General features: G+C 42.6%; 1 protein-coding gene across 1 annotated transcript; it reads right to left on the reverse strand.

The window, feature by feature from the left end:
* Positions 1–39: 39 nt before the first annotated feature.
* On the reverse strand, positions 40–21753 carry Mi-2 (chromodomain-helicase-DNA-binding protein Mi-2 homolog). The gene is made up of 4 exons (XM_065226490.1): positions 21553–21753; positions 4946–7731; positions 753–3732; positions 40–663 (listed from the first exon to the last, which is right to left on the reverse strand). Exons 1-4 carry the CDS (start codon positions 21587–21589, stop codon positions 503–505), a joined length of 5964 nt encoding a protein of 1987 aa, XP_065082562.1. The 5' UTR covers positions 21590–21753; the 3' UTR covers positions 40–502.
* Positions 21754–22287: the final 534 nt, after the last annotated feature.

A 22287-nucleotide genomic window follows, 5' to 3' on the forward strand; every position in this document is an offset into this window, starting at 1 on the left:
GCCAGACACCAACAAGATGTTTTATTCAGTTTTTTTTTATTGATTTTCAAATTGGATCCGTTTATACTTTAATCTGTATGGTTTGATAATTCTAGTGTTATCACTCAACTAAGTCATCTTAATCGTAAAACGTAGTTTGTTTTTGACCAATTTAATAACTTTTGTATTATTTTCTGCTCATTTCATTCAATTGGGGGATGTCGTGTGGGTGGAAGAGTATAAATAAAAAAAAATCTTCACAAAAAAGAAGTTTTCACATTAGATTCAAACTTTTACGGGGAGCAGATTGGGAACGAAAAAGGAAACAGTGCTCAAGGAGATCTTCCCTTAGGGTCACACAAAGGGAAAAAAAGAGGTCAAAGGATAGAACACAGAGGAAGGAATCTAAAATCTAAACCTACAATATATCGTAATACACATACATAATAATTAGTATACAACTAAAATCGTAAGCGAATGGGTAGAATGAACTTTCTTTCTTATCCTGTTCGCCGGGAGCGATTTATTTGGACGTTCCGGAGCCGCTGGGGTAGCTCGGCGTTGGTTGTCCCGGTACCGAGAACGTCGGTCGGAAGTTGGCAAAGTTTGCCGCTGCGGCAGCTGCCGCCGCAAATCCAGGTAAGCTTGTCCCTTGGAAGCCGGCCGGGAACTGCGTAAGGGGAGCTGCTTTTTCGAGAAAAAAAAACAAATAAGAGAAAAATTTAAATTCCATTAACTTCCAGTTTGGTGGAAGAGTGGACAATTACACTTACGATTTGGCTGTACGGTGTTTCCAGTGGCCGCCAGCCGGGACAGGATCGACCGTTCGGACATCTGCAGCCGTTGAGCAACGGGTGGAATGCGGGCCAGGGTGGCCGGTAGACGGGAAACATCGCTCTTCATGTCCGACAAAAGCTCCTCCAGCTGATTCAGAACCTTGTGCAAGACGGCATTGGCCGGTTTGTTTCCGGCCAGAGATTCCTTGCTCAAATGCTGATGGGATTCGGCGAGGCACTCGACTTCGGCGAAGCGAGCATTCAGGGCCATTGCCGGATGGCTGGCATCCTGGGCCAGATTCAAAACTGCAGCGCGTCGAAGCTGTTCCTCGATGACCAGGGACTGTTCCAGAAGCTTGAAGCGACGAGCGAGGAATTTGTTCTTGATTTCCAGGAAGTTACCCTTGCCGACATCCATCTTGAAGGGCTCGTTGATGATTGCGAACCGGATATCGTTCTGAATATCTTGCCAGCGACCGTAGCCGTGAGTGACAATACCGGCCAACAGCCAGTAATCGTGACGGCGGTGCCAGATTTCGTACTCCCTTCCGGGAACGGCTGCCTTCTCTTCGTTGATCCAAAGAGTGTGCAGTTCCGTGAATCCTCCATCGGCAATGTTGAACATAAACTGCCGCTTGTGAACTTCAATTTGTTCCGCCTTACCGGGCGGTTTCTTGATATCTTCGTCATCATCTTTGACGATAACAACATCATCATCATCGTCGTCAATCGCGATTGGTTTGTCCTCTTCCTTCTTGTCCGATGTGATCTTGACATCATCGTCATCGATTTCTTCCTTCTTGGCTTCGACCAAGGCGGGAGCTTCGCTCTTGCTATCTTCCTCCTTAGGCTTATCAGCCTTGGTTTCGTCCTTGGAATCTTCCGATTTGACATCATCACCCTCCGACTTCTTCTCATCCGAGGATTCTCCTTCTTTCTTCACATCCTCCTCGGATTTCACCTCTACAGATTCAGACTTTTCTTCAGCCTTCTTATCCCCATCCGGCTTGTCTCCTGCAACTTCCGATCCTTCCTTCTTTACGTCTTCTTTTTTATCTTCCGCCACCTCCTTCTTCTCCTTATCTTCCGCTGAAGTACTAGTATCGTCCTCTTTATCGACTGGCGTCGGAGCTGGGCTAGGAGCAGCGCTGGTCGCCGGAGTAGCACTCGTGCTGGTCGTTGCCGACTTCGGTGTCTCACTGCTAGCATCTCCTATTGCAGACTTGACCGGCTCGCACGGCCTCTTGATTAACTCCGGCATACTGTAGTACCCATTGATGTGCTCAAATTCTTGCACCTTCTTCCGGATCAAGGACATGACACCGATTCTAGTCAGCACATGCTGCCGGCTAAGACCTTCCCGTGGTACTCCATCGGCAAAGGTTTCCGCGTTATCCGCACCCGGTTCGCACAGATGTCTCATAAAGAGTGAAACGTATGCCTTGAAGTTTCGCTCGGATTTGCCTCGCAAATCCCGTACCAACCACTGTGAGTTGAAAGCATCCTGTGGAGGCATTCCGTAGCGCATGATCGCATTCAGGAAACTCTTCCTTTGGCGAGCGTTGAAGCCTAGGACCTCGATGTTACCACCGACTCGTGCCAACAACGGCGGTAGAGGACGATTATCTTTCTCGGCTTGATTGCGCTCGATTCTCCTCTTGCTACGACGGTTCAAATCTCCGTCCTCATCATCCTCATCGCCCTGGTCATCGGAATTTCCGGAGTAGTCCGAATTATAATCCGAAACATTCTCCTGCCAGGTAGAATCTTCTTTGACCGGATCAGCTTGTACCACTCCTCCATCAGTGTAGTTAACCTGCTTGCGGACACGCTTTCCTTTGCCCAGCGTTCGCGAGAGATCTTCCTGGTGCTGCTCGTAGTGATGTCGCAGCAGCTTGACCCAGTAAGCGGGATCCGAATTCTCCGCGTCCTGTTTGATGATCTCCGTATCGACTTCCTCCTCCACGTCTTCCTTCGTCGAATAGGAAGCGACCTTGAACGACGACAGATACTCGTTCGCCCAGTTTTCCTTCTCTTCCACACCTTTGTTGGAACGATCCAGCAGCTCTGCGACAGCCTTGTCATCGTAATGGATAGCTTCTTCGTCCTTTCCATCTTCTTTGAACAACTCCTCCGTACCGAAGCGAAGAATATCATCCAACTCCTGTTTGGTGAAGTTGGTTCCCTTTCCACCCATTCCTGGTCGTACCACTAAATGGGTCAACATCATCTTCCTCTTGGCAACCTGCGTCACTCGCTCCTCCACGGAATTCCTCGTCACAAATCGATAGATCATAACCTTGTTCGCTTGACCAATACGATGAGCACGTGAAAACGCCTGAATATCATTGTGAGGGTTCCAATCCGAATCGTAGATGATGACTGTATCAGCCGTTGCCAAGTTGATACCCAAACCTCCGGCTTTGGTGGACAGTAAGAAACAGAACTGCTGAGCACCCGGAGCATTGAACCTGTCAATCGCTTCCTGGCGCAACGTTCCTGTGATGCCACCATCGATACGCTCGTACTTGTACCCAAATCCTTCCAAGAAGTCCTCCATAATGTCCAACATCTTTGTCATTTGCGAAAAGATCAACACACGATGTCCTTGTTCCTTCAACAGCCTCAGCATCTTCTCCAGCAGGACCAACTTTCCGGCAGCTTTGGTCAGTGCTTGGTTTTCGTAGCTTCCACCGGGACCGAGGGGAGCCTCCTCGGCAGCCGCTGGAAACAGATACGGGTGGTTACAGCACTTCTTCAGATCCATCATGATGTTGATCAGCGAGCATGCACCGCCGCCGCCCCTCGGGTTCAGGGCTTCGAAGTTACGGGTCAGGATGTACTTGTAGTACTTCTTCTGCAGTGGGGACAGCTCGACACGGACGATGAACTCCGACTTGGTGGGCATGTTCTTCAGGACGTCCGCCTTGAGACGACGCAGCATGTGCGGACCCAACATTTCGTGCAATTTTTTTACCTAAGGAGGTGAGGTAGGGGTGTAGGAGGAGAATAGACGTTCAGTAATCGTAAAGCAGGTAAGCAATGGGAAGATGACTATTAGTTGTACGATCGAATCATTGGGAGCAGAACCTTATCGTGCCTGAACGGAAGGATTACTTAACTAGGATGGGGTGATCCTCGGTAGTGTCTTCTACCCGAGGGAAACCAATTTCGGTAAATTTATTAAACATCACGATTTCCACTTTCCGAGAATCTGAATCGGTTTTCCAGTAAACAACTAATTTGTTCAACCAACCGGGGAAATTCAGAAGAAACATCCGAGGAAGGATAGAAGAGGCTTCTGCGGTAAGTTTAGATATACATTTGGGGGGAACAGGAAGAAAGTTCTGGAGTAATTGAATTTAACTTCCGGAGAAATCGAAAAAAATAAGGTTGAAACAAAAAAAAGCGGAAAAACTGGAAAAATATGAAACACTTTCGGTAGAAGACAGGAGATAACTCTAAAAGAAGGCGGAAACTTTTTAAGGAATAAAGCAAAAATTAAAATTTCCCAACAAAGTTTGGAGACGCTTCCGGGAACGGTCGGAAGTTACAAAAACGCTTCTGGAGAAATTCCGAAGACAGTTCGTTCCAGTAAAAGTCGCTTAAATCTTTAGAGGGAACTGAGATTAATCTTTCAGAATAAATCGATTACAGCTTCTTGGGTAACCGAAAGACCATTCCAGAGGAAGCCAAAAGAATATAGGAATAAATATCCAGTTAGTTGAAATCTGGAGAAACTTTTGGGAGAACTCGAAAGAAATTTCCAATCCAAGTTGAAAATGTGGCCGGGAGAAGATGGAAGCTGGAAGACACCTCCTGAGTTAGCTTGAAAGAAGCGGAAGAATCTTCCGAAAGGAAGACAGAAACTCCCGGGCGAAATCACAACGAATATCCGGGACTCCCTAAACGGTTCTAACCTTAAAAAACATGGACGGAAGAGTTACGAACTGAAGCCGCCCACTTTCTGATCTTAATAGAGGGCTTAGGAAGCCACCTAGTAGGCGGAACGAAATAAACCAGGAAGGAATGAGGTTGGACAAACAGAGCGAAACCATTGGCATGGACAAATCGACATAGCGAGGACGTGGGTCTTACAATTCAGCTGTTGTATTGTTCCATAACGTAACGGTCAGCACTCAGTATCGATCACACCCCAATATCATCTAATAATGAAACGCACAACTCACCTGATCCTCCTTGTTGATATCGGCGAACTCCGCCTGGAACGTACTCAAGTCGTTGAACTTGTTCTTGTTCAAGAAGTTCAGCAAATGGAACAACTCCTCCAGGTTGTTCTGCAGCGGTGTACCCGTCAGCAGCAGCTTGTAGTTGATGTTGTAGTTCGAAAGCGTTTTGAAGAACTTGCTCTGATTGGATTTCAAACGATGCGCTTCGTCGACTACCAGTGCGGCCCAGTCGATCGAACCAAGACAAGCGGCATCGAACGACACCATTTCGTAGCTCGTCAACAGCACGTTGAACTTGAGCGTGCTGGCTCGAATCTTGGAGGCTCGTCCACCTCGGACAGCACCCTCCTCGAATGACAGTTCGTGTTCTCGGATGATCGCTCGCGAGTCCTTGTCTCCGACGTAGGTGATACAGTAGAGATCGGGAGCCCACGTCTCTAACTCACGTTCCCAGTTGATGATCGTAGAGAGCGGGACCGCCACCAGGAAAGGTCCCCGGCAGTGACCTTCCTTGTACAGCGAATAGAGGAAGGTCGCCGTTTGAATGGTTTTACCCAGACCCATCTCATCGGCCAGAATGGTATCGGTTTCATTGGCCCAGGAGTAACGCAACCAGTTGATACCTTCCAGCTGATACGGATGCAGCCTCATGCCAGTGTCGTCCAAATACGACGGTTGCACTTCGTACTTCCGCTTCAGATCCGTCGTCGGTTTATCTGGTGGGGGCGTGTAACGCCTCGGTCCTATACGATCATCGTCCTCTAGCTCTTTGGTTCTCGATTTGCGGCCCTTCTTCTTGTTCTTTTTGCTACTGACACTGCTGTTCATTTCGTTGTTGCAATTTGCGCGCAGATCCAGATAATACTCGACAAACGTCTTTAATCCTGGAATTTCGTCGTCATCCTCTTCCCAAGTGGCTTGATCGTAGGACAGTTCACGCCATTTGACAAAGTACAGTGTTCGCCCATCGCGCATGGTCCGATGATTGATGACCCGATTGACCATCAGCCATTCCGGTTTGACACCATACTTGTAGAACTTCTCCTCCAGTTCCGTATCGTCGCGGTCACTTTCACGCATCTTGAGAATACGCTTGTAACGGCCATCCTCCTCGTCCAGCATTTCCTCGAGCTTCGGAGGTTCTTCCATGTCGTACTTCCGTATGTAGAAACGGTACATCAGTGGATGGAAGACATCCAACTGCAGTTCCGTGACCCAATCACAGTGCCAGTAGGACATGTCGGCGAATTTGACAAAGTACTCCCTACGGCGGGATGGTACTGCCTTCGAAGTTGACGGTTCGTTAAGATCGATCGGTTTATCGGTCCAACGCCAGGTAAGAATCTTCTGAACCTTGTAGGGAATAGGAGGACAACTGCAACGTGGACAACGCCAGTCACCGTCGGGAATGTCGTCCAGAGGCGGTGTCAAACAGAACGTATGATAAGCGGATGGGCAACTGTCGCAACAAAGCATCTCTCCACCGTCCTTGCAGACCCGGCAGAACTCCTGATGTTCGTCATCGTCATCATCTGCCGGCCCTTCGGCCTCGCAAGTCGGGCAGGACCATTTGCCCTCCGGAGTGTCTTCCAGTTCTGGATCTAAACATACCAGATGGTACGCTTTCGGGCAAGTATCGCAAAGGATGATTTCGCCTCCCTGCTGGCAGACTTCGCAGTAATCCTGATGCTCGAATTCTCCATCCTCGCCCTCTGCTCTCTTCTTCGAACGACCCTTCTTCTTGGATTTGTTTCCGATCTTAGTTTTGGCCTTCTTGCGAACCGGAGGATCAGCCCCTTCCGCTTGAGCAGTGGAGTCGTTTTCTGGTTTATCCTTTTCCTTATCCGCTTTTTCCTCCGACTGTTGGAGCATCTTTTCGAACTCGGCATCCGAGTCCCGTTCCGAACCGTTGCTGGCATCCGGATCTTCGTCGGAGCTGGCGTTCTTCTTCCTGCCGAATTTGATCTTCAGTGTCGGTACCTTTGGCTTCTTGCCCTTTTTAGCACTTGAAGCACCCTTTTTGCTCTTCTTCTTGCTCCTCTCCCTCTCCAGTTCCTCTTCATCATCGTCATCGTCATCGTAGATCATATCCTCATCTCTCTTTTCGATCTTAGCCCTCGAACGACTAGACTTTGGAACATATTCTGGCGATGGCGGTGGCTCCTCTTCTTCCTTTTCCTCTGCTTCCTCGTTCTGGAGATTTGGATTCTCTTCGCTGAACTCTCGCCACTTGGGCGGAATCAACATCATTAGCTTTGACATCGGAGCCTTCGGGTTCTCCTTCTGCAAGATCGGCCTAACATGCTGTAGGAACGCCTTGTAAGTTACCAAGTTGTCATAATCCTCCTCGCTGTACTCGATCTTGACATCGGTCAGATTGAACGTACTGCAAACCTCCTCGATCGACGGCATGTTGTAATCGGCGTCGCCCTTTTTGTCTTCCTTCTTCTCGTCCTTGCCCTTCTTCTTGTCGCGAGAGCTTCGCTTGGGCCTCTCGTAATCCGAATCCGCAGCGACGGCTCCTCCATCGTCACTCTGCCGGACTTCGCTCTCGTCTCCACTGTCGTTCTTCTTTCGCTTCTTCTTCTTGCGACCCTTGCTCTTCTCTTCTCCACGCGCCTTGCGCTTCTTACCCTTCTTGCTCTTCTTGCTGCGGTTGTCTTCCGGCTCGTAGTCTTCGTCTTCGTCCTGCGCTTGCGCTACGGTCTTCAGCGCTTCGTCTTCAGAGTTCTCCTCCGCAGCCAGAGAGGTGTCAGCACCCGTCTCGTCTACGCCTGCCTCCTCCTCTGGAAGGGGAATAAAAGGGAGGAAAATTGTTAAAAATAGGTCATATTTATAAGTCACGGAGACATGTTTTGGGATGTTTAAACAAATTAACTCTTCGAGTCACAAACCTATTTCAGGGTTGTAACGAGAAATTTGAATTCCTGGTGGATTCTAAGGGAGAACCAAAGGTAATTCTGAGGAAAGTTTCAATCCTTCAGTATTATAACTAAAGGCGAATCAGACCCAGACTGAAAGCCTCGTTTATATAGAAAACTTAACCTAACCTAATCTTATAACCAAAGACAAACAGACACAACACTCACAAGTAGTTCATCGAACAAGCATTTAACGGACAATTTAAAAGTATCGTAGTTGGTAGTACCGCCACCTGTGGCGCGCATAGTCAATTCTCTCCACACTACCGCCATCTGTTCAACGCAGTGCCTACCACAGTGTACTCAACAGATGGCGGGAATGTTTTAGCGATGATGTTTTACAGTGACAAATATTCAATGTGTTGTGTCTGTTTGTCTGTGTTATAACCATTATAAACGTTCTGAACTTATCGATGCCTACTTGAAGTTCTCTCAATTTGTTAATAATCCGGCAAATTTTCTGATATATATTCATAATTCCCTGACGCTTCTGACGTTTTCGGATTAATCATAAAATTCTTGGAATACCCCATAATTCCACAGAACTTATTGTAAGTGAGTTGCTGAAAATTTGCTTAAGTGAATTGCATTATGCTGTATGTACTCGGAACTTCACTTAATATCAGGAAACTATCTAATAATAGAGTGGTAATTTTTATACGATAGATGAGGAGATGAAAGTATAGAGTTGATAGTTTCGTTAGAGTACGGCATTGTGAATTTGTTTATATATATATATAGAGTAGAAAGCAAGCGAGGACAACTTTTATGAAGGTACAAATCGGTTTGATCGTCTCTCTTTACCTAACTGCCCCGTTGGAGAGAGAGAGAGATGATCAAACCGATTTGTACCTTCATAAAAGTTGTCCTCACTCGCTTTCGACTCTCAATATATACAATTTCACACTGCCGTACTCTAACGGAGCTATCAAATACTTTTATCTCCTCATCTATGGATTCGATTTTTTTCAGCACATCTTGAAACTATCCTGAATTTTTCTAAATTTACGATTATAGATTTCCCATAACTTTAGTCTAGACTTTTGGAGCAGTTTAACTCCAAAAGTCTAGACTAAAGTTATGGGAACTGCTCTTAAGATCTGAAATTCCCCAATGATCTCTAGATCTAGCTCCGACAACACGGACTATGAGCGTATCATGGGACGCCATGGTTTCGGCGAAATGAGCAAGAACGGTGAGCTGTTTGCAGAATTTTGTGGCAATAACGACATGGTGATCGGGGGCTCGCTCTTCCCCCATCAACCAGTGCACAAAGTCACGTGGGTTTCCCGTGATGGACATACTGAGAATCAGATCGACCACATCTGCATCAGCCGGAAATGGAGACGGAGCCTTCTTGATGTCCGGAATAAACGCAGCGCCGACATCGCGCCTGACCATCACCTTCTAATCGGCGAAATCCGCCTACGCATGGCGCGGATCCAGCGACGGGAGGAAAGACTCGGGCGGCGGTTCAACAGACGCCGACTTGAAGATCCAGCGGTAAAAAGGTCTTTTGTTGAAGAACTTGAGACTCGGACTGCGGACGTTTCAGAAGGTGGCAGTGTAGAAGAACAATGGACGGCCATCAAGAATACCTTTATAGAAACAAGCGAGAACAACTTGGGTGAGCTGCGTACCCAGAGGAAAGAGTGGATCATAGATGAAACCTGGCGGAAGATTGAGGAGCGTAGAGAAGCAAAAGACAAGCGCTCTTGCAGACGGGACAAGCGAGCGTGGGTGAACTCCCTGGCCGACGAAGGGGAGAAAGCCGCAAACACTGGCGATATACGGCTCCTCTACGAAATCTCACGACGCCTGAATGGAGCAAGGATGAATCCGAGGATGCCAGTGAAGGACACGACTGTTGCTTACCGACCCCACTCGATTGAGCACTTCGAACAACTTCTTCAAGTTTCGACGGCCAACCAGCCATCAACATCTCGGCATGATCCGCCTAGGGTGCGGCGCATCACTCGCGTCAATTCCGAGGCCCCATCACTGCAGGAGATTGAAGCAGCTATCCGAAGCATGAAATCCAACAAGGCTCCAGGGGTCGATCGCATATCAGCAGAGATGCTCAAAGCTGACCCCATGCTATCCGCACAAATGTTGCATCAACTATTCTGTAATATCTGGGACACCGCGACTTTTTCGGCCGACTGAATGCAGGGCATCTTAGTGAAGGTCCCAAAGAAGGGGGATCTGACTGTGTGCGACAATTGGCGAGGCATCATTTAACTGTGTATTGTTCTCAAAGTTCTGTGCAAAGTTATCCTGAATCGGATACAGGACGCGACTCTCCGACGGCAGCAGGCAGGATTCCGTGCCGGAAGATCTTGTGTGGACCATATTGTCACGCTCCGCATCATCCTGGAGCAGGTCAATGAATTCCAAGAGTCCCTTTATTTGGTATTCATTGACTACGAAAAAGCTTTCGACCGTCTCAATCACGAGAATCTGTGGGGCGCCCTGAGACGCAAGGGAGTTCCGGATAAAATCGTCAACCTCATCGAAGCGCAGTATGAGGCTTTCACGTGCAGAGTTCTGCATAACGGAGCCTTGTCCGACCCTATCCGGGTAGTCGCTGGTGTGAGACAAGGATGTATACTATCACCGCTACTGTTTCTCATCGTAATCGACGAGATCATGGTTGGAGCCGTTGACCGTGTACCGAACCGTGGGCTGCTTTGGCAGCCTATTACCATGGAGCATCTCAACGACTTCGATTTGGCTGATGATGTTGCTCTACTAGCACAACGGCGCTCAATGACGTAGCCGAATGCTCCTCTGTGGCGGGTGTCACCATCAACGTCAACAAGACCGAATCGTTGGATATCAACACGGGCAACCCTTCCAACTTTACGGTAGCGGGGCAAGCAGTGGAGAAGGTCGAAAGTTTCCAATATCTTGGCAGCCAAATAGCGTCGGACGGCGGGACGAATCAAGAAGGCTAGGACTGCCTTTGCGAGTTTATGAAACGTATGGAGATCCAACCAGATAAGTCAACGCACCAAAATCCGAATTTTCAACTCGAACGTGAAATCTGTGTTGTTGTACGCCAGTGAGACGTGGTGTGTATCAGTGGAGAACACTCAAAAGCTGCAGGTCTTCATCAACCGATGCCTGCGGTATATAATTCGTGCCTGGTGGCCTCACAACTGGATATCGAATGCCGAGCTCCATCGTCGATGTCATCAGAAGCCGATAGCAACAGAAATTCGAGAGCGAAATTGGAGGTGGGTCGGTCACACACTTCGACGGGGCGGAAACGAAATCTGCAAGCAAGCGCTGGATTGGAATCCGGCAGGACACCGCAGCAGAGGCAGACCCAGGGGCTCATGGCGGCGGAGCCACAATAAGGAAATTAAGAGGAAGCTCACCGCTCCGAAAAAAATAATTACGTTTTGATTTTTCTAAAAATATTGGAAAAAGATATCAAAATTCTAAGAAAATCACATATTTTTTAATTTATCAAAGAAAATTCACGTGCGAAAACATTTTTTATAAGTCATTATGGCATAAAGTTGGACTCAAAAAACCACAAAACATCAACTTTTCGGTTTTTCTGAGAGTCCAATTTTTTTTCATGATGGGATAGAAATTTTTTTTTGCATGTAATTTTTGACAAAAATCTAAGGAAGAAACTGATTTTCTTGGATTTTTGATAATTTTTCCCAATATTTTTAGAAAAATAGAATCGTTCCGAAAATATTTTTTTATTTTTGGGCCGGTGAGCTTCCTCTTAAGCAAGTCGATAGGAATCTGACCTGGGCCCAGGTCAAGGCAAAAGCGAGCAGCCGCCCAGGATGGAAGTCTTTCACGTTGGCCCTTTGCACCGCTGGTGGTGCACAGGACCCTTAAGTAAGTAAGTAAGTAAATTTCCTCACTCTGCAGATCACGAATTTGTTATTAGACCGCGAAATTGAGGAATAGAGAAAAATGTTCAAAGTACCGATTTTAGACATTTTTTGCAAATTTAGCACATCAACTTTTGAAGATCTAAGATATATATGAAGCGATGCATTTAACAACATGAAGAACTGCAGTTCAGAATTAAATGTATATAGATCTAAGCTAGCCATGAGTATCTATATTAATAAAAGTTTCTTCTCTTCTTTGTAGTCGATATTACGAAATAGTCGTCTTTTTACTTTCCTCAATTCGTCCCAAGAATAGAATCTTCTGTAATACCTCAAACATAGAAAAAGAATCATAACTCTGGAATCTAGACAACTTTTAAGAATTTTTTTTTATTATTATGGCACGAGGAAAATTTTCCCAGATGGAATGATCACGGGCATAAAACAAAATTGAATTCGTCTAGGACTTAAAATCTCGATCGTAAAAAATTAGAGATTTAGGAATACATTTTAGAGTTAAAGAACTCTAACATTCTAATATTAGTATGAAAAAAATACAATCCAATTTAATGGACTTAAAAAGTAACTCAAGAATCTGTGACATGATGTTTTTTTTCTCGGCTAAAGATCATTCAAATTTCTGACTTTTGAACAAATGTCGAGAGCTTGAAAATTTTCCTAGACCATTTTTTGAATTTATGCATTGAACCAACCTGACAAATCAGGTAACAATTTACGGGGATTTTCCAAACGTCAATTTACCCTGACTCGGCAATAAACAGGACAAACGGATATTGCATCTGAATTGTCATGATCAATTAAGTGTTGGAAAAGCGAAATGGTTAGTATTAACCTGAGTACTGCGAACTCAGCGGATTTTATTTTTCAAGTGACCTAAAAATCTTCCGAAGTTTCAAATTGTTTTGCTGAAACAGCTCACTAAATTGTATATACATGCTGTCAAATGAACTCTTGGCTCCTCCTCCTCTGCTCCAGAAATAACGTATACGTGGTGATGGGAGTGCACTTGCCCACAAAGATCACATGACTCTTATAAAGTATAATTCATGCTTCAGGGTGTCGACTCAACGAAGAAAACAAAATTCTCTGATATTCCCTGATTTTCCAGTAATTTTCAAAAAACATCCAGGTGCAGTGCCTACCCGGTTTTGGCAACACAACTCCATCAGCTATAACTTTCCTCAGAATATATTAGTGCTTTATGGACATTTTTTCAAAAATCACACACGGACCTCTAACCCATGAAGAGCGGTCCAGTACGACTTCAAATTAAATAAAGCGTTCCATACATTTTATATTATTGCAAAAAATACAGACATCTCATGTTGCCAAAAACGGAAAGGATCCGCATTTTAGCGTTAGCGTTAGCGTTGTTATGATATACTTCGTAGATTGGATACTAGCGACACTCACGTCTCTTCTGAAATTCTCAGTTAGACTACTTTCAGGAATAATGCTGGGGAGTAAACATTGGTTCCAATCTAAACAAGAGTAACAGAAGCATGACTGTCGCTATTCCCGGCCACGCCCATCTTTACCATAACTAGGGATAGGGAAGGAAATGTTGATGTAGTACTTACTTAACGAGAGGCCACCGACTTAGCGACACCCTCATAAGTGCTACGGAGTTGGAGGTTGGGTAGGGTATTCGGTTAGGATTCACCTCAAGTTGGCGATGCAACCAAAATAATGTATTGTTTATTTGTTGTTTATTTAATCTCTCGATAGCCGGCTATCGGAAGAACATATTCATTTTGTTTAGTGATCATGAATTTTAAGAGTCATGTCGGAGAGCTTGGGATTAAACCCATGATTTTCTGCTCAGTAAGCAAACACGATCCCTCCAGGGTCATCGAGCATCTCAGAACCATAACGCTTCGCGACAATACAGGGCTACCTTTTTGCTTGATATGCAAATAGTTTCCGAGGTTAATATTCAATATCAAATATACAAATGATGGTGGCGATTTATTGTGCTGTGGAAGAGCTTGGAATTAAATCCATGATTTTCTACTCAGTAAGCAAAATCGATCCCTCCAGGGTCATCGAGCATCTCATAATCCACAGCACTTCGCGTCAAAGTACGAATATATGGATGAACTATCAATTATTGAATAACTATTATTTACGATAATTACATGAAAGAAATAAAATATAAACTACAAACAAAACGAGACTACTAAAATCTAAAAAAGATATTCTCACAAATATATTTCACGCAACCAGGAATTTTAAAACCATTAGACGTTATAATTATACTCTGCACAAGTTAGACACAAGAAGAGGCCAAAAAGCAAGCGTCCGACACACAAAACCCGCCAAATCCACTTGCAGTCACAATCAACGATTCTACGAATCGCGAGCGCTCACGAATCATAAAACCGCCGACTGCGTCACTCTGAAATCGAAATTGACAGCCTCTATGCGTCAAACACTCGCCCTCCAATCTCCTCCCGCATCCAACAACACAAATCTCCATTACAACATCTAACGAATTCAAAACTCCGAAAATCACTCATCAATAGCAAGTGAGTGGAAGCAACCCTGCATGCAACCATTCTTCATGATACACTTTTCCTGCCTATCTTTCTATTGGGCCTGTGGACATGCGTTAGCTTCGAAACTTCTAACCAAACTGGGAAAATTTTCAGATCACAAAAAAAAACTTGAAAAAAAAACTTTCAAAGGTAATTACAAGTAAAATATATATTAATTATTTTACGCAAAAACGAGCAAGTAATATTAAATCACTTGTACATATCGTATGCTAATTGACTATAACAAAAATAATATGCTTAAGTAAAATAAAATATTATTAAAGTTATACGCAAAATTTACTAGAAGATCATTACTTTATTGGTGAGAAGTTTCTAATAAGCCCTCCCAGTTCCTCTGTATACAGAACAAATCTGATACTATAATCAGAATTGCTCAGTCTGCATGAAGCAGCCGATTTCATCAAGGAAGTTCTATTAACAACCAAGAATTAATCGTTTGAGGCATACTGAAGCATTATAAAGGTGATATGTGTCACTATGGAAAATCATCATCGTTGCAAATATAAAGAGATTAAACATAACCCTTTGCTTCAGTACCGTCAACCTCCATGTCCATGGGGGGGAAAGGATCCGTATTTTACCCAAGGGACATAAATTCATCCAAATCTCCAAATCAGCTTCATGGTGACCAACAAATTATTATTATTATTATTTAACTTTATTAATGAGGCTTTCAGCCTTGGGCTGGTTCGCCTCCAATGACCAACAAATCTCGATTAGCAATTTTTCCGTATTTCTCCCGGAATTTTGGAAATTATCGTAGTTTAGGTATTTTAATTGTATGTATGTATGTAATGTATGTAAGGTAGCCACCATCCCTTCGAAGATCTTGTCTTGTATGCAGCTCCACTTAATAGCAAGATCAATTTGAGCTACCGATCTGAATTCACAATATCGCTGTATGAAGGGCCAAAAACGGTGGGGTGGACCCGTAAGCAGAGACACTTACGCGAAATCCACGGGAATTTAAAAATCTCCTTCCAACGATACGATCCAACAAATCGAATAACGCAATTCGCAATACTTATTAAGCTTCCTACAGGATGGTTTGTTAAGAAGGGCGCGTCAATCTCACTGAAACTGTTGGAGTAGAATTCACACCATCACAATCGAATCGGTAGGATAAAGAAAATGATAGTGTTTATTCCCTCCTAGACTCCGGTTGTCATACCACTCCAATCGTCCAGTTTCAGGTCAAATGATACCCTGATGCTCCCTCCCAACCCAGTATTTATTTATATATATAGTAAACATATGTAATGGAGAAATGAAATATATCAGAACATTAAAATACGTAATAATGAAAATACATTTATATGGATAAAAAAACTGGTATTCCGCAATGAAAATAATAATTATTTTACATACAATATGATGCAGCTATATGTCTCCTCAGCTCCCAATAAGGAAGATGTAACCCTGAAATTTCCAACAAAAGACACAGAAAAGGAGATTTTGTTAGTAAGTTGGGTTCGTTGGATCAGGATTCACCTTGATAAGTGATGCGACCATGGTGTTAAATTAATCAGTGTTATCATGCATTATACTTGGATTTGCCCGAAGCCAAAACCAAATGGTGTATCATTGGGCCTTATTACGGGTGTCACTACACGGTGATAAGAAAGTGATACTCAGAATAAGAGCCGTGATTACCGTACAAATCAAATGGGAATCACTTCACCGTGACGACAAGTGACAACTTTTCACCGTGATGTGACATCCGTAATAAGCCCCCTTATAATATAAATCTGAAGACGTTCCATCATCGAAATGCTGAAAATGAACTTAGAGCATGAGCATGAGCAAAATTGATCGCCCGCGACTGCCAACACCAAAGAGCTGAAAACCAATTCAAACAAATCAAATCAACAGACAAAACCAGGGTGAAAGCTGTAAGAGTGAATCATTACAGTATAAATCTAGTGATGTTCCGTCATCAAAGAGCTGGAAGAAAACATAAATAATTTAAATCAATAGATCCAGTCTGAATGAAGGCTGCAAAAAGAGAATAATTATACAGCAATGACCCCATTTTGTCAGCTAGCAAAGTATGCGTATCTTAAACATTCATCTTGAAGGAGGAAGGTATGAAATTACAATTATGTGGAATTATTGAAAAATAACAGTCTGATGCGCGGAGAGATTGACAGGATCGGGTCATAACTGTAATGTGAATATTAGGAAGATTTATCATCATCAAACTATTCTTGAATTGACCTGGAAGAATGCTTGTGAATAATTGTTATACAGATAAATTAAATTGATAAACTAAATGGTTCAAACAACAACTCCAGCCTGTAAAAAAGCTGAAAATAGGGAATCTTTACAATGTGGATCCCCGACGGTCTTCTACTCAGTAAGCAAAAGCGGCAGCCACCAGGCTAGTCGATCTGCTCAATTTAAATATTGAAACCTTATTTTATGAAGTTCTTAAGAATACCAATTGAAACACAATGTAAACAAATAAAAGTTAAGAGTCTCATCCGAATCAAATGATTCCAAACGATACGCATTCATAGAAATTAAGTTTAAATAGACAAAAGTAGAAAAATGGAACAATCTCACCAAATCAGTCCAACTGAATCCCTTGCAAGCAGCTATGTCACGCTTGGTGTAGTAATCGTAGTTTAGGTATTTTAATTAAGCACAAAACTGAAAGCGATGAAGCCGAAGGTTAAGGGTAATTTCTAAGACAGTAGCAAGCCTTTCCTTTCGATTAATTTCCTTTCACAGAGATCCCTCCAGAATTCTTTCTCTGGAAATTCTCTGTAGAACACTCAAAAAAAATCTTAAAGTTCATCCTTTCTTCGAATGTTAAACTCTTTCTAAGAATTCACTGGAGCTTCAATTTTTTTTACTTTACATGAAATTCTCCGTAGAATTCACCTCATACCAACAATTTAAAAGGGCCTATTAGCTTTTTTGAGCAAAACTTGTAATCCCACTTCCCTGCCTTCCCGCCGAGAATTGTTTTTTGCTCAGAATTATCTTGGAATGGTCCTCTAAATTCTTCTGAAAATTGCATGGAATTCTCATAACATTCTCTAGAAATTCCTTTGGGAATGCGCTTGGAATATACTCCGACTATCATTATAAATCTTCGCATATTTATTTTGGAACTGTACCCTCGCGTTCCTTGGTATTTTTCAATATTCCTGGAATCCTCTTCACTCTTGGGAGATCTAGTAAAAACTCTCCTAGAGTTTTTCCTAAAGCTACCTAGAAAATATTCTCTGAAATACTTTGGTGTTTAATATAATGAGAGAGAGAGAGGGATAAGTATTTTCCATTTAATTCCACTACTTTATTTGCTTATCCTTGACAGATACGCGTATTTCGTCTACAATATGCAGACTTCTTCAGTGCCTTGTACTAATACTCGACTAGACAAGACACTGAAGAAGTCTGCACATTGTAGACGAAATACGCGTATCTGTCAAGGATAAGCAAATAAAGTAATGGAATTAAATGGAAAATACTAATTTGTCTCCCTCTCATTATACAGGTATTCCACTAAGACGCCCACATTCATCAGGACCTTGGTGTTATCTCTAGAATTAATTCTAAAATCAGCTCAAATTTGCTTTGGAAAAAAAAATCTAAAATTCACTTAATTGTTCTTCAAAGTGACTGTAGTTATCCTGAAAATCTAGACCAGTTCAAGGGTCTTGGAATCTTATTGTTTTCGGAGAGAGGACGAGATATCTTTTTTCCTGATTTGTCAACTAAATTCATGGGATGTTCCCGGTTACCGTTTAATTTCACATATGAAACACTTGTTTTTAATCCCATTATATTTGTTTTGCTCGAGCACATCCGTAAGAAAATTATTCCGGATAATATACTTAAGCAAAAACTAATTCGCTTGCGGATTCCTCCAGTGGGAAAAAGTAAAAACAACGCTTTTATCTCCAAAATTCTGTAAGTTAATTCCATCTAAATTGCAAAGCAGCAACATTACCATACTAAAACTTTAATGTGCAGCTAATTTTACGAGCTAACCAGGTTTACAATGAAGACCTAGAATACTTACTACATCCACTCTATGCTGTCAAAGCAATGCTTGTCTACGTATCTTTGAATCATTATTCAATCATAAAAGTGCTACTCCAAGCAAGACCATTATCCTAAATTTTCATTAGTTAGTTCTCTGAGCTAATCAAGCTGATAAGAATACAATAAAGAACAAGAAGTATTCAGAAAAAAAAATCATTATCTTCTCTTAAAGCTCGGTTTACACAAGGCAAGTCAATTGATCAACTCAGTTGAATTCAACTGCCTTGTATACGCTCTATGCCATTTAACTGACTTGAATTGAAAAAATTTGAACCAGGCTCAACTTTTCAAGCCAATTAAATTCAACTGAGTTGATCAATGACTTGCCTTATCTAAGCCCAGCTTAACTCTTAATCATTCTTGCATTTGCTCAAAAGCGCTCCAATGCGCTCAAGGGATTGATTTTTGTTGGACACAGCTGGATCGAGCAGACGCAAAATCTACTTGAAGGTTAAATTTTGACAGACGCAGTAAGGTATAACATCTTTTAAAAGACGCACATTCCCATAAGCAGCTTAATTTTGCAACAACGAACAACGTCTAGCGTCTCTACGGAACTGAATTTTTATCTTGTCTCAACTCAGTAATAGGCTCAAAATCAAACTGCAACATCAAGAATTGAACAACCATACTTTCGCAACTCTATTTACAATTTGAAATTGAAAACCATCTTCAAACTACAACGAGTAATTAAATTGTTTGCGACTAGCGAATTTGAAGATCATCGGAAAGTCCGATAATATTTACATAAAAATCAATTGATTTCTATGTGAATCACTCAAATGTAATCTCTCCCCCAAAACACGTATTATTCACCTGAAAAGTGTGATGGAAAATATCTACGTGCCTTTTCAGGTAAATTTTACGTAACTTTTTTTTGCAGCGTAGGCTTGTACAACTTTCAAGATCTCAATGTAAAGTAACCAGAATATTGGGTGTAGATCTTTTTCGAAATCTCTGAAAATGTATGATTGGTCTATTGGATTGGATATTGGATTCCGTCAACAGTTAACGTTTCCATATCTAGATAGAGCTGGAATTGGGGCGTAACAGCTTTTGTTAACAATGACTTCTCTTGAAGATTTCTCGAAAGTCATGGCCAGGCATGGAAAATCATTTGCATTCATTTGCCCCTACCTTTTTTCATCAACAGAATTCCGCAAAATGATGTATCAAACTTTTGTAGGTTTTGTTATTAGCTACAACTTTTGTTAAGAAGTCAAATCCGGATCTCTTATGCATGACGAACCAGAGCAAACAGAATCCACTACTGTTTTTCAGTGAATGTATTTTACATTCACTGAAAAACAGTAACGAGCTCTGCCCGCTCTAATTCGTGATGCATAAGAGATACAAATTTGAGTTACTGTCAAAAGTTTTAGCTAATAACAAAACCTACAAAAGCTCCATACATCATTTGGCGGAATTCTGTTGATGAATAAATTTAGGGGCAAATGAATGTAAATGAATGCATGAAATGAATGTTAATGATTTTCCATGCCTGGTCATGGCTCTCCCTGGCAAATCGACATCACCATGAGTGAGTAGGTGAAGACTACCCCTACTCGATGGATATGTTGGTTTTGTGTAGGCGTGCCTTGAATTCCTAGAAATCAACGAGAGAAGTCATTGTTTACAAAGGCTGTTACGCCCTAATTCCAGTGCTATCTAGATATGTTCGCAACTCTTCTTGTCAGATTTTACTCTGATTTTTTAAAGTCAAATTCTTTACTCTCAGCTAACTCCCGGGCTAAAGCTGTCTACAATGACCATAAATGCGACATTGCAGAGAGAGTTCTTCCTAAAAACACAGCCGGCCAGTGCAGGTTAGAGGGAAAACACACACACACACTCTTGAAAATTTCCTCAAAACTTTGTTAAAATTCTACTTAGAATGTTGAAAGGGTTCTCTTTAAAATTCCCGACGATTTATTAAGAACCCATTGAAATTATCTCTCAAGCAAAAAAAAAATACTTTAGAATTGAAAACAAAATTGTAAATCTTTGAAGTGCCAGACTGTTTAAACACAAACTTATTATAAGAACTTTTAATATATTTAAATATCACAGATTCATGGGACGGTTTTAAAGTCATTGGAGTTTCATGAAAGCGAAAAAAAAAATCAAAGCTGCAAAGTGGGATTGAAAGAATAAAATATTTTAAAATTTTAAAATCTGAATAAAAGTTCTCAGTCCTTCAAGAAAAACCAAGGCTCAGGTTTTATGTGTCAAACACAAACTTTAAAATCTTTTCTTGTTCTTCACACATACAAAATACCATCATAATATCTTATTATTAAATGAATGGAAGGCACCCTGCTCTCAGCATTGGTCGTAATAAAGTGACTTTAGTGACTAAATCATAAGGAATAGTGACTTTTCGATGAAAAAAGTGTCTGACTTGAAAATAGTGACCAAGTCACTAAAAAGTGACCTGCTACCAGCCCTGGACTTGGCCCTAAAAAAGGACACTTTTAAGTCACTGGCTTGAAAAATGTGAACAAGTCACTAAAAAGTAACTCGCTACCAGCCCAACTATCCTAACCTAATTCAAAGTGACAGGTTTTGTTACACAAATTACCTGAAAAGACAGTAAAAACTATAAAAACGAATGTTCTAATTATAATTCAGCATCATTAAATGATGATTGAAAAGTAAGATCAACGCATCCTAAAACATATTTTCATTTACTTGATAATGATAATGAAATCGTAACATCAATTATAACCGATGACTATCATATCAAGCCAAACGGAGCAAAGTAAACATTCAACACCATCCATGGGACCAACAACATTGCAAAAAAAAAAACAAGTAATTGTTCACCTCTCACTAGTGATTTTCCGCATGTCGCCCACCCCGTTGCAAGTTGCATCCAATCCACCCTCCCACCCGCACACATTTTCGATCATCATCAACAACAATCAACGCAAAAGCCGATGAATAACAAAAACAAGAATCGCACACAACACGGGAAAGAAGAAAACCCACCGCGGCTGGATGTAGCGCTAGCGCTATGCATTTCCCTCTTCCGCAGCCCACAGACACCCGCACGCACACAGTCACACGCGCACACTAGACGGAGCCCAACAGGACAAAGCAGCAACCCTAGCGCTCCGCTCTAGCGGAACAGGAGACGATGGCGATCTTCCCTTGCAGCAGCAGCAGCAGTTCGTTCACAAACTTACCGGCAATAGATTCGTCAATTTCCTCCTCGGACGCCATGGTTTCCGGCCTGATGATGGGCTCACTCGATTCACCGGAACGTGCACTCACTTTTGGCGATAGTTTCGGTCACGACCGATACGGATTTACCGGTGCAAATTGCAATCTTTTCGCGAACAACACGGATTTCACACCTCTGTCGGCCGCTTTTCAAGAGCTACAATCTTCCAACATGGCGTCCGCTTGTGGTGGCGGTTCTCTCTCTCTCTCTCGTTCTCAGATGGTCGGTGTTTTGCCGCTTTTCGCTCTCGCACGGGGAGGCCCGTCGTGAAGTGCGAACTGTCAAACCGACAGCCGGCGGAGGGGATAGCCGATGAGAAACATTTTCGACATGCATCCAGCAGGGCTTGTATACAAGGGTAGGAAAAGCTTTGCTCCACACTCAAAAGGGCCACCTCTAATAAATTGTGTATATGGTTATTATGCTTAACGACATGTTTGGGGTACCATCCAAACCGTTTATGGAATAGTTCTATCATTTGGGTTATCGTTAGTTACTAGGTAAATTATCATTAGAAAAAATAGGGAACTTCAGGGAAGTCCATATAGAAGTTCGGGGAACATAAGGGGAAAGTTACGCGAGCTGCAACAAGTTCAGGAAAATTAAGGGAACTTCGAGGAAGATGTAGGAAACTTGTGGAAACTTTTATAAAATACTTAAAAATGTCTGAGAAATCTAGAGAACTTTAAAGGGGAGT

Source organism: Ochlerotatus camptorhynchus, unplaced genomic scaffold (assembly GCF_037179485.1).
Source record: "Ochlerotatus camptorhynchus isolate MF236.1 unplaced genomic scaffold, CSIRO-AGI_Acam_v1.1 ptg000022l, whole genome shotgun sequence".
NCBI lineage: Eukaryota > Metazoa > Arthropoda > Insecta > Diptera > Culicidae > Ochlerotatus > Ochlerotatus camptorhynchus.

Excerpts from the sequence above, each read along its gene's own strand:
- Mi-2 (XM_065226490.1), bottom strand. The coding sequence starts at position 21,589 with ATGGCGTCCGAGGAGGAAATTGACGAATCTATTGCCG. Across the intron at positions 7,732-21,552 it reads AATTGACGAATCTATTGCCG|AGGAGGAGGCAGGCGTAGAC; the intron begins GTAAGTTTGTGA and ends TTCCCCTTCCAG. Across the intron at positions 664-752 it reads AAACACCGTACAGCCAAATC|CTCCCCTTACGCAGTTCCCG; the intron begins GTAAGTGTAATT and ends TCGAAAAAGCAG.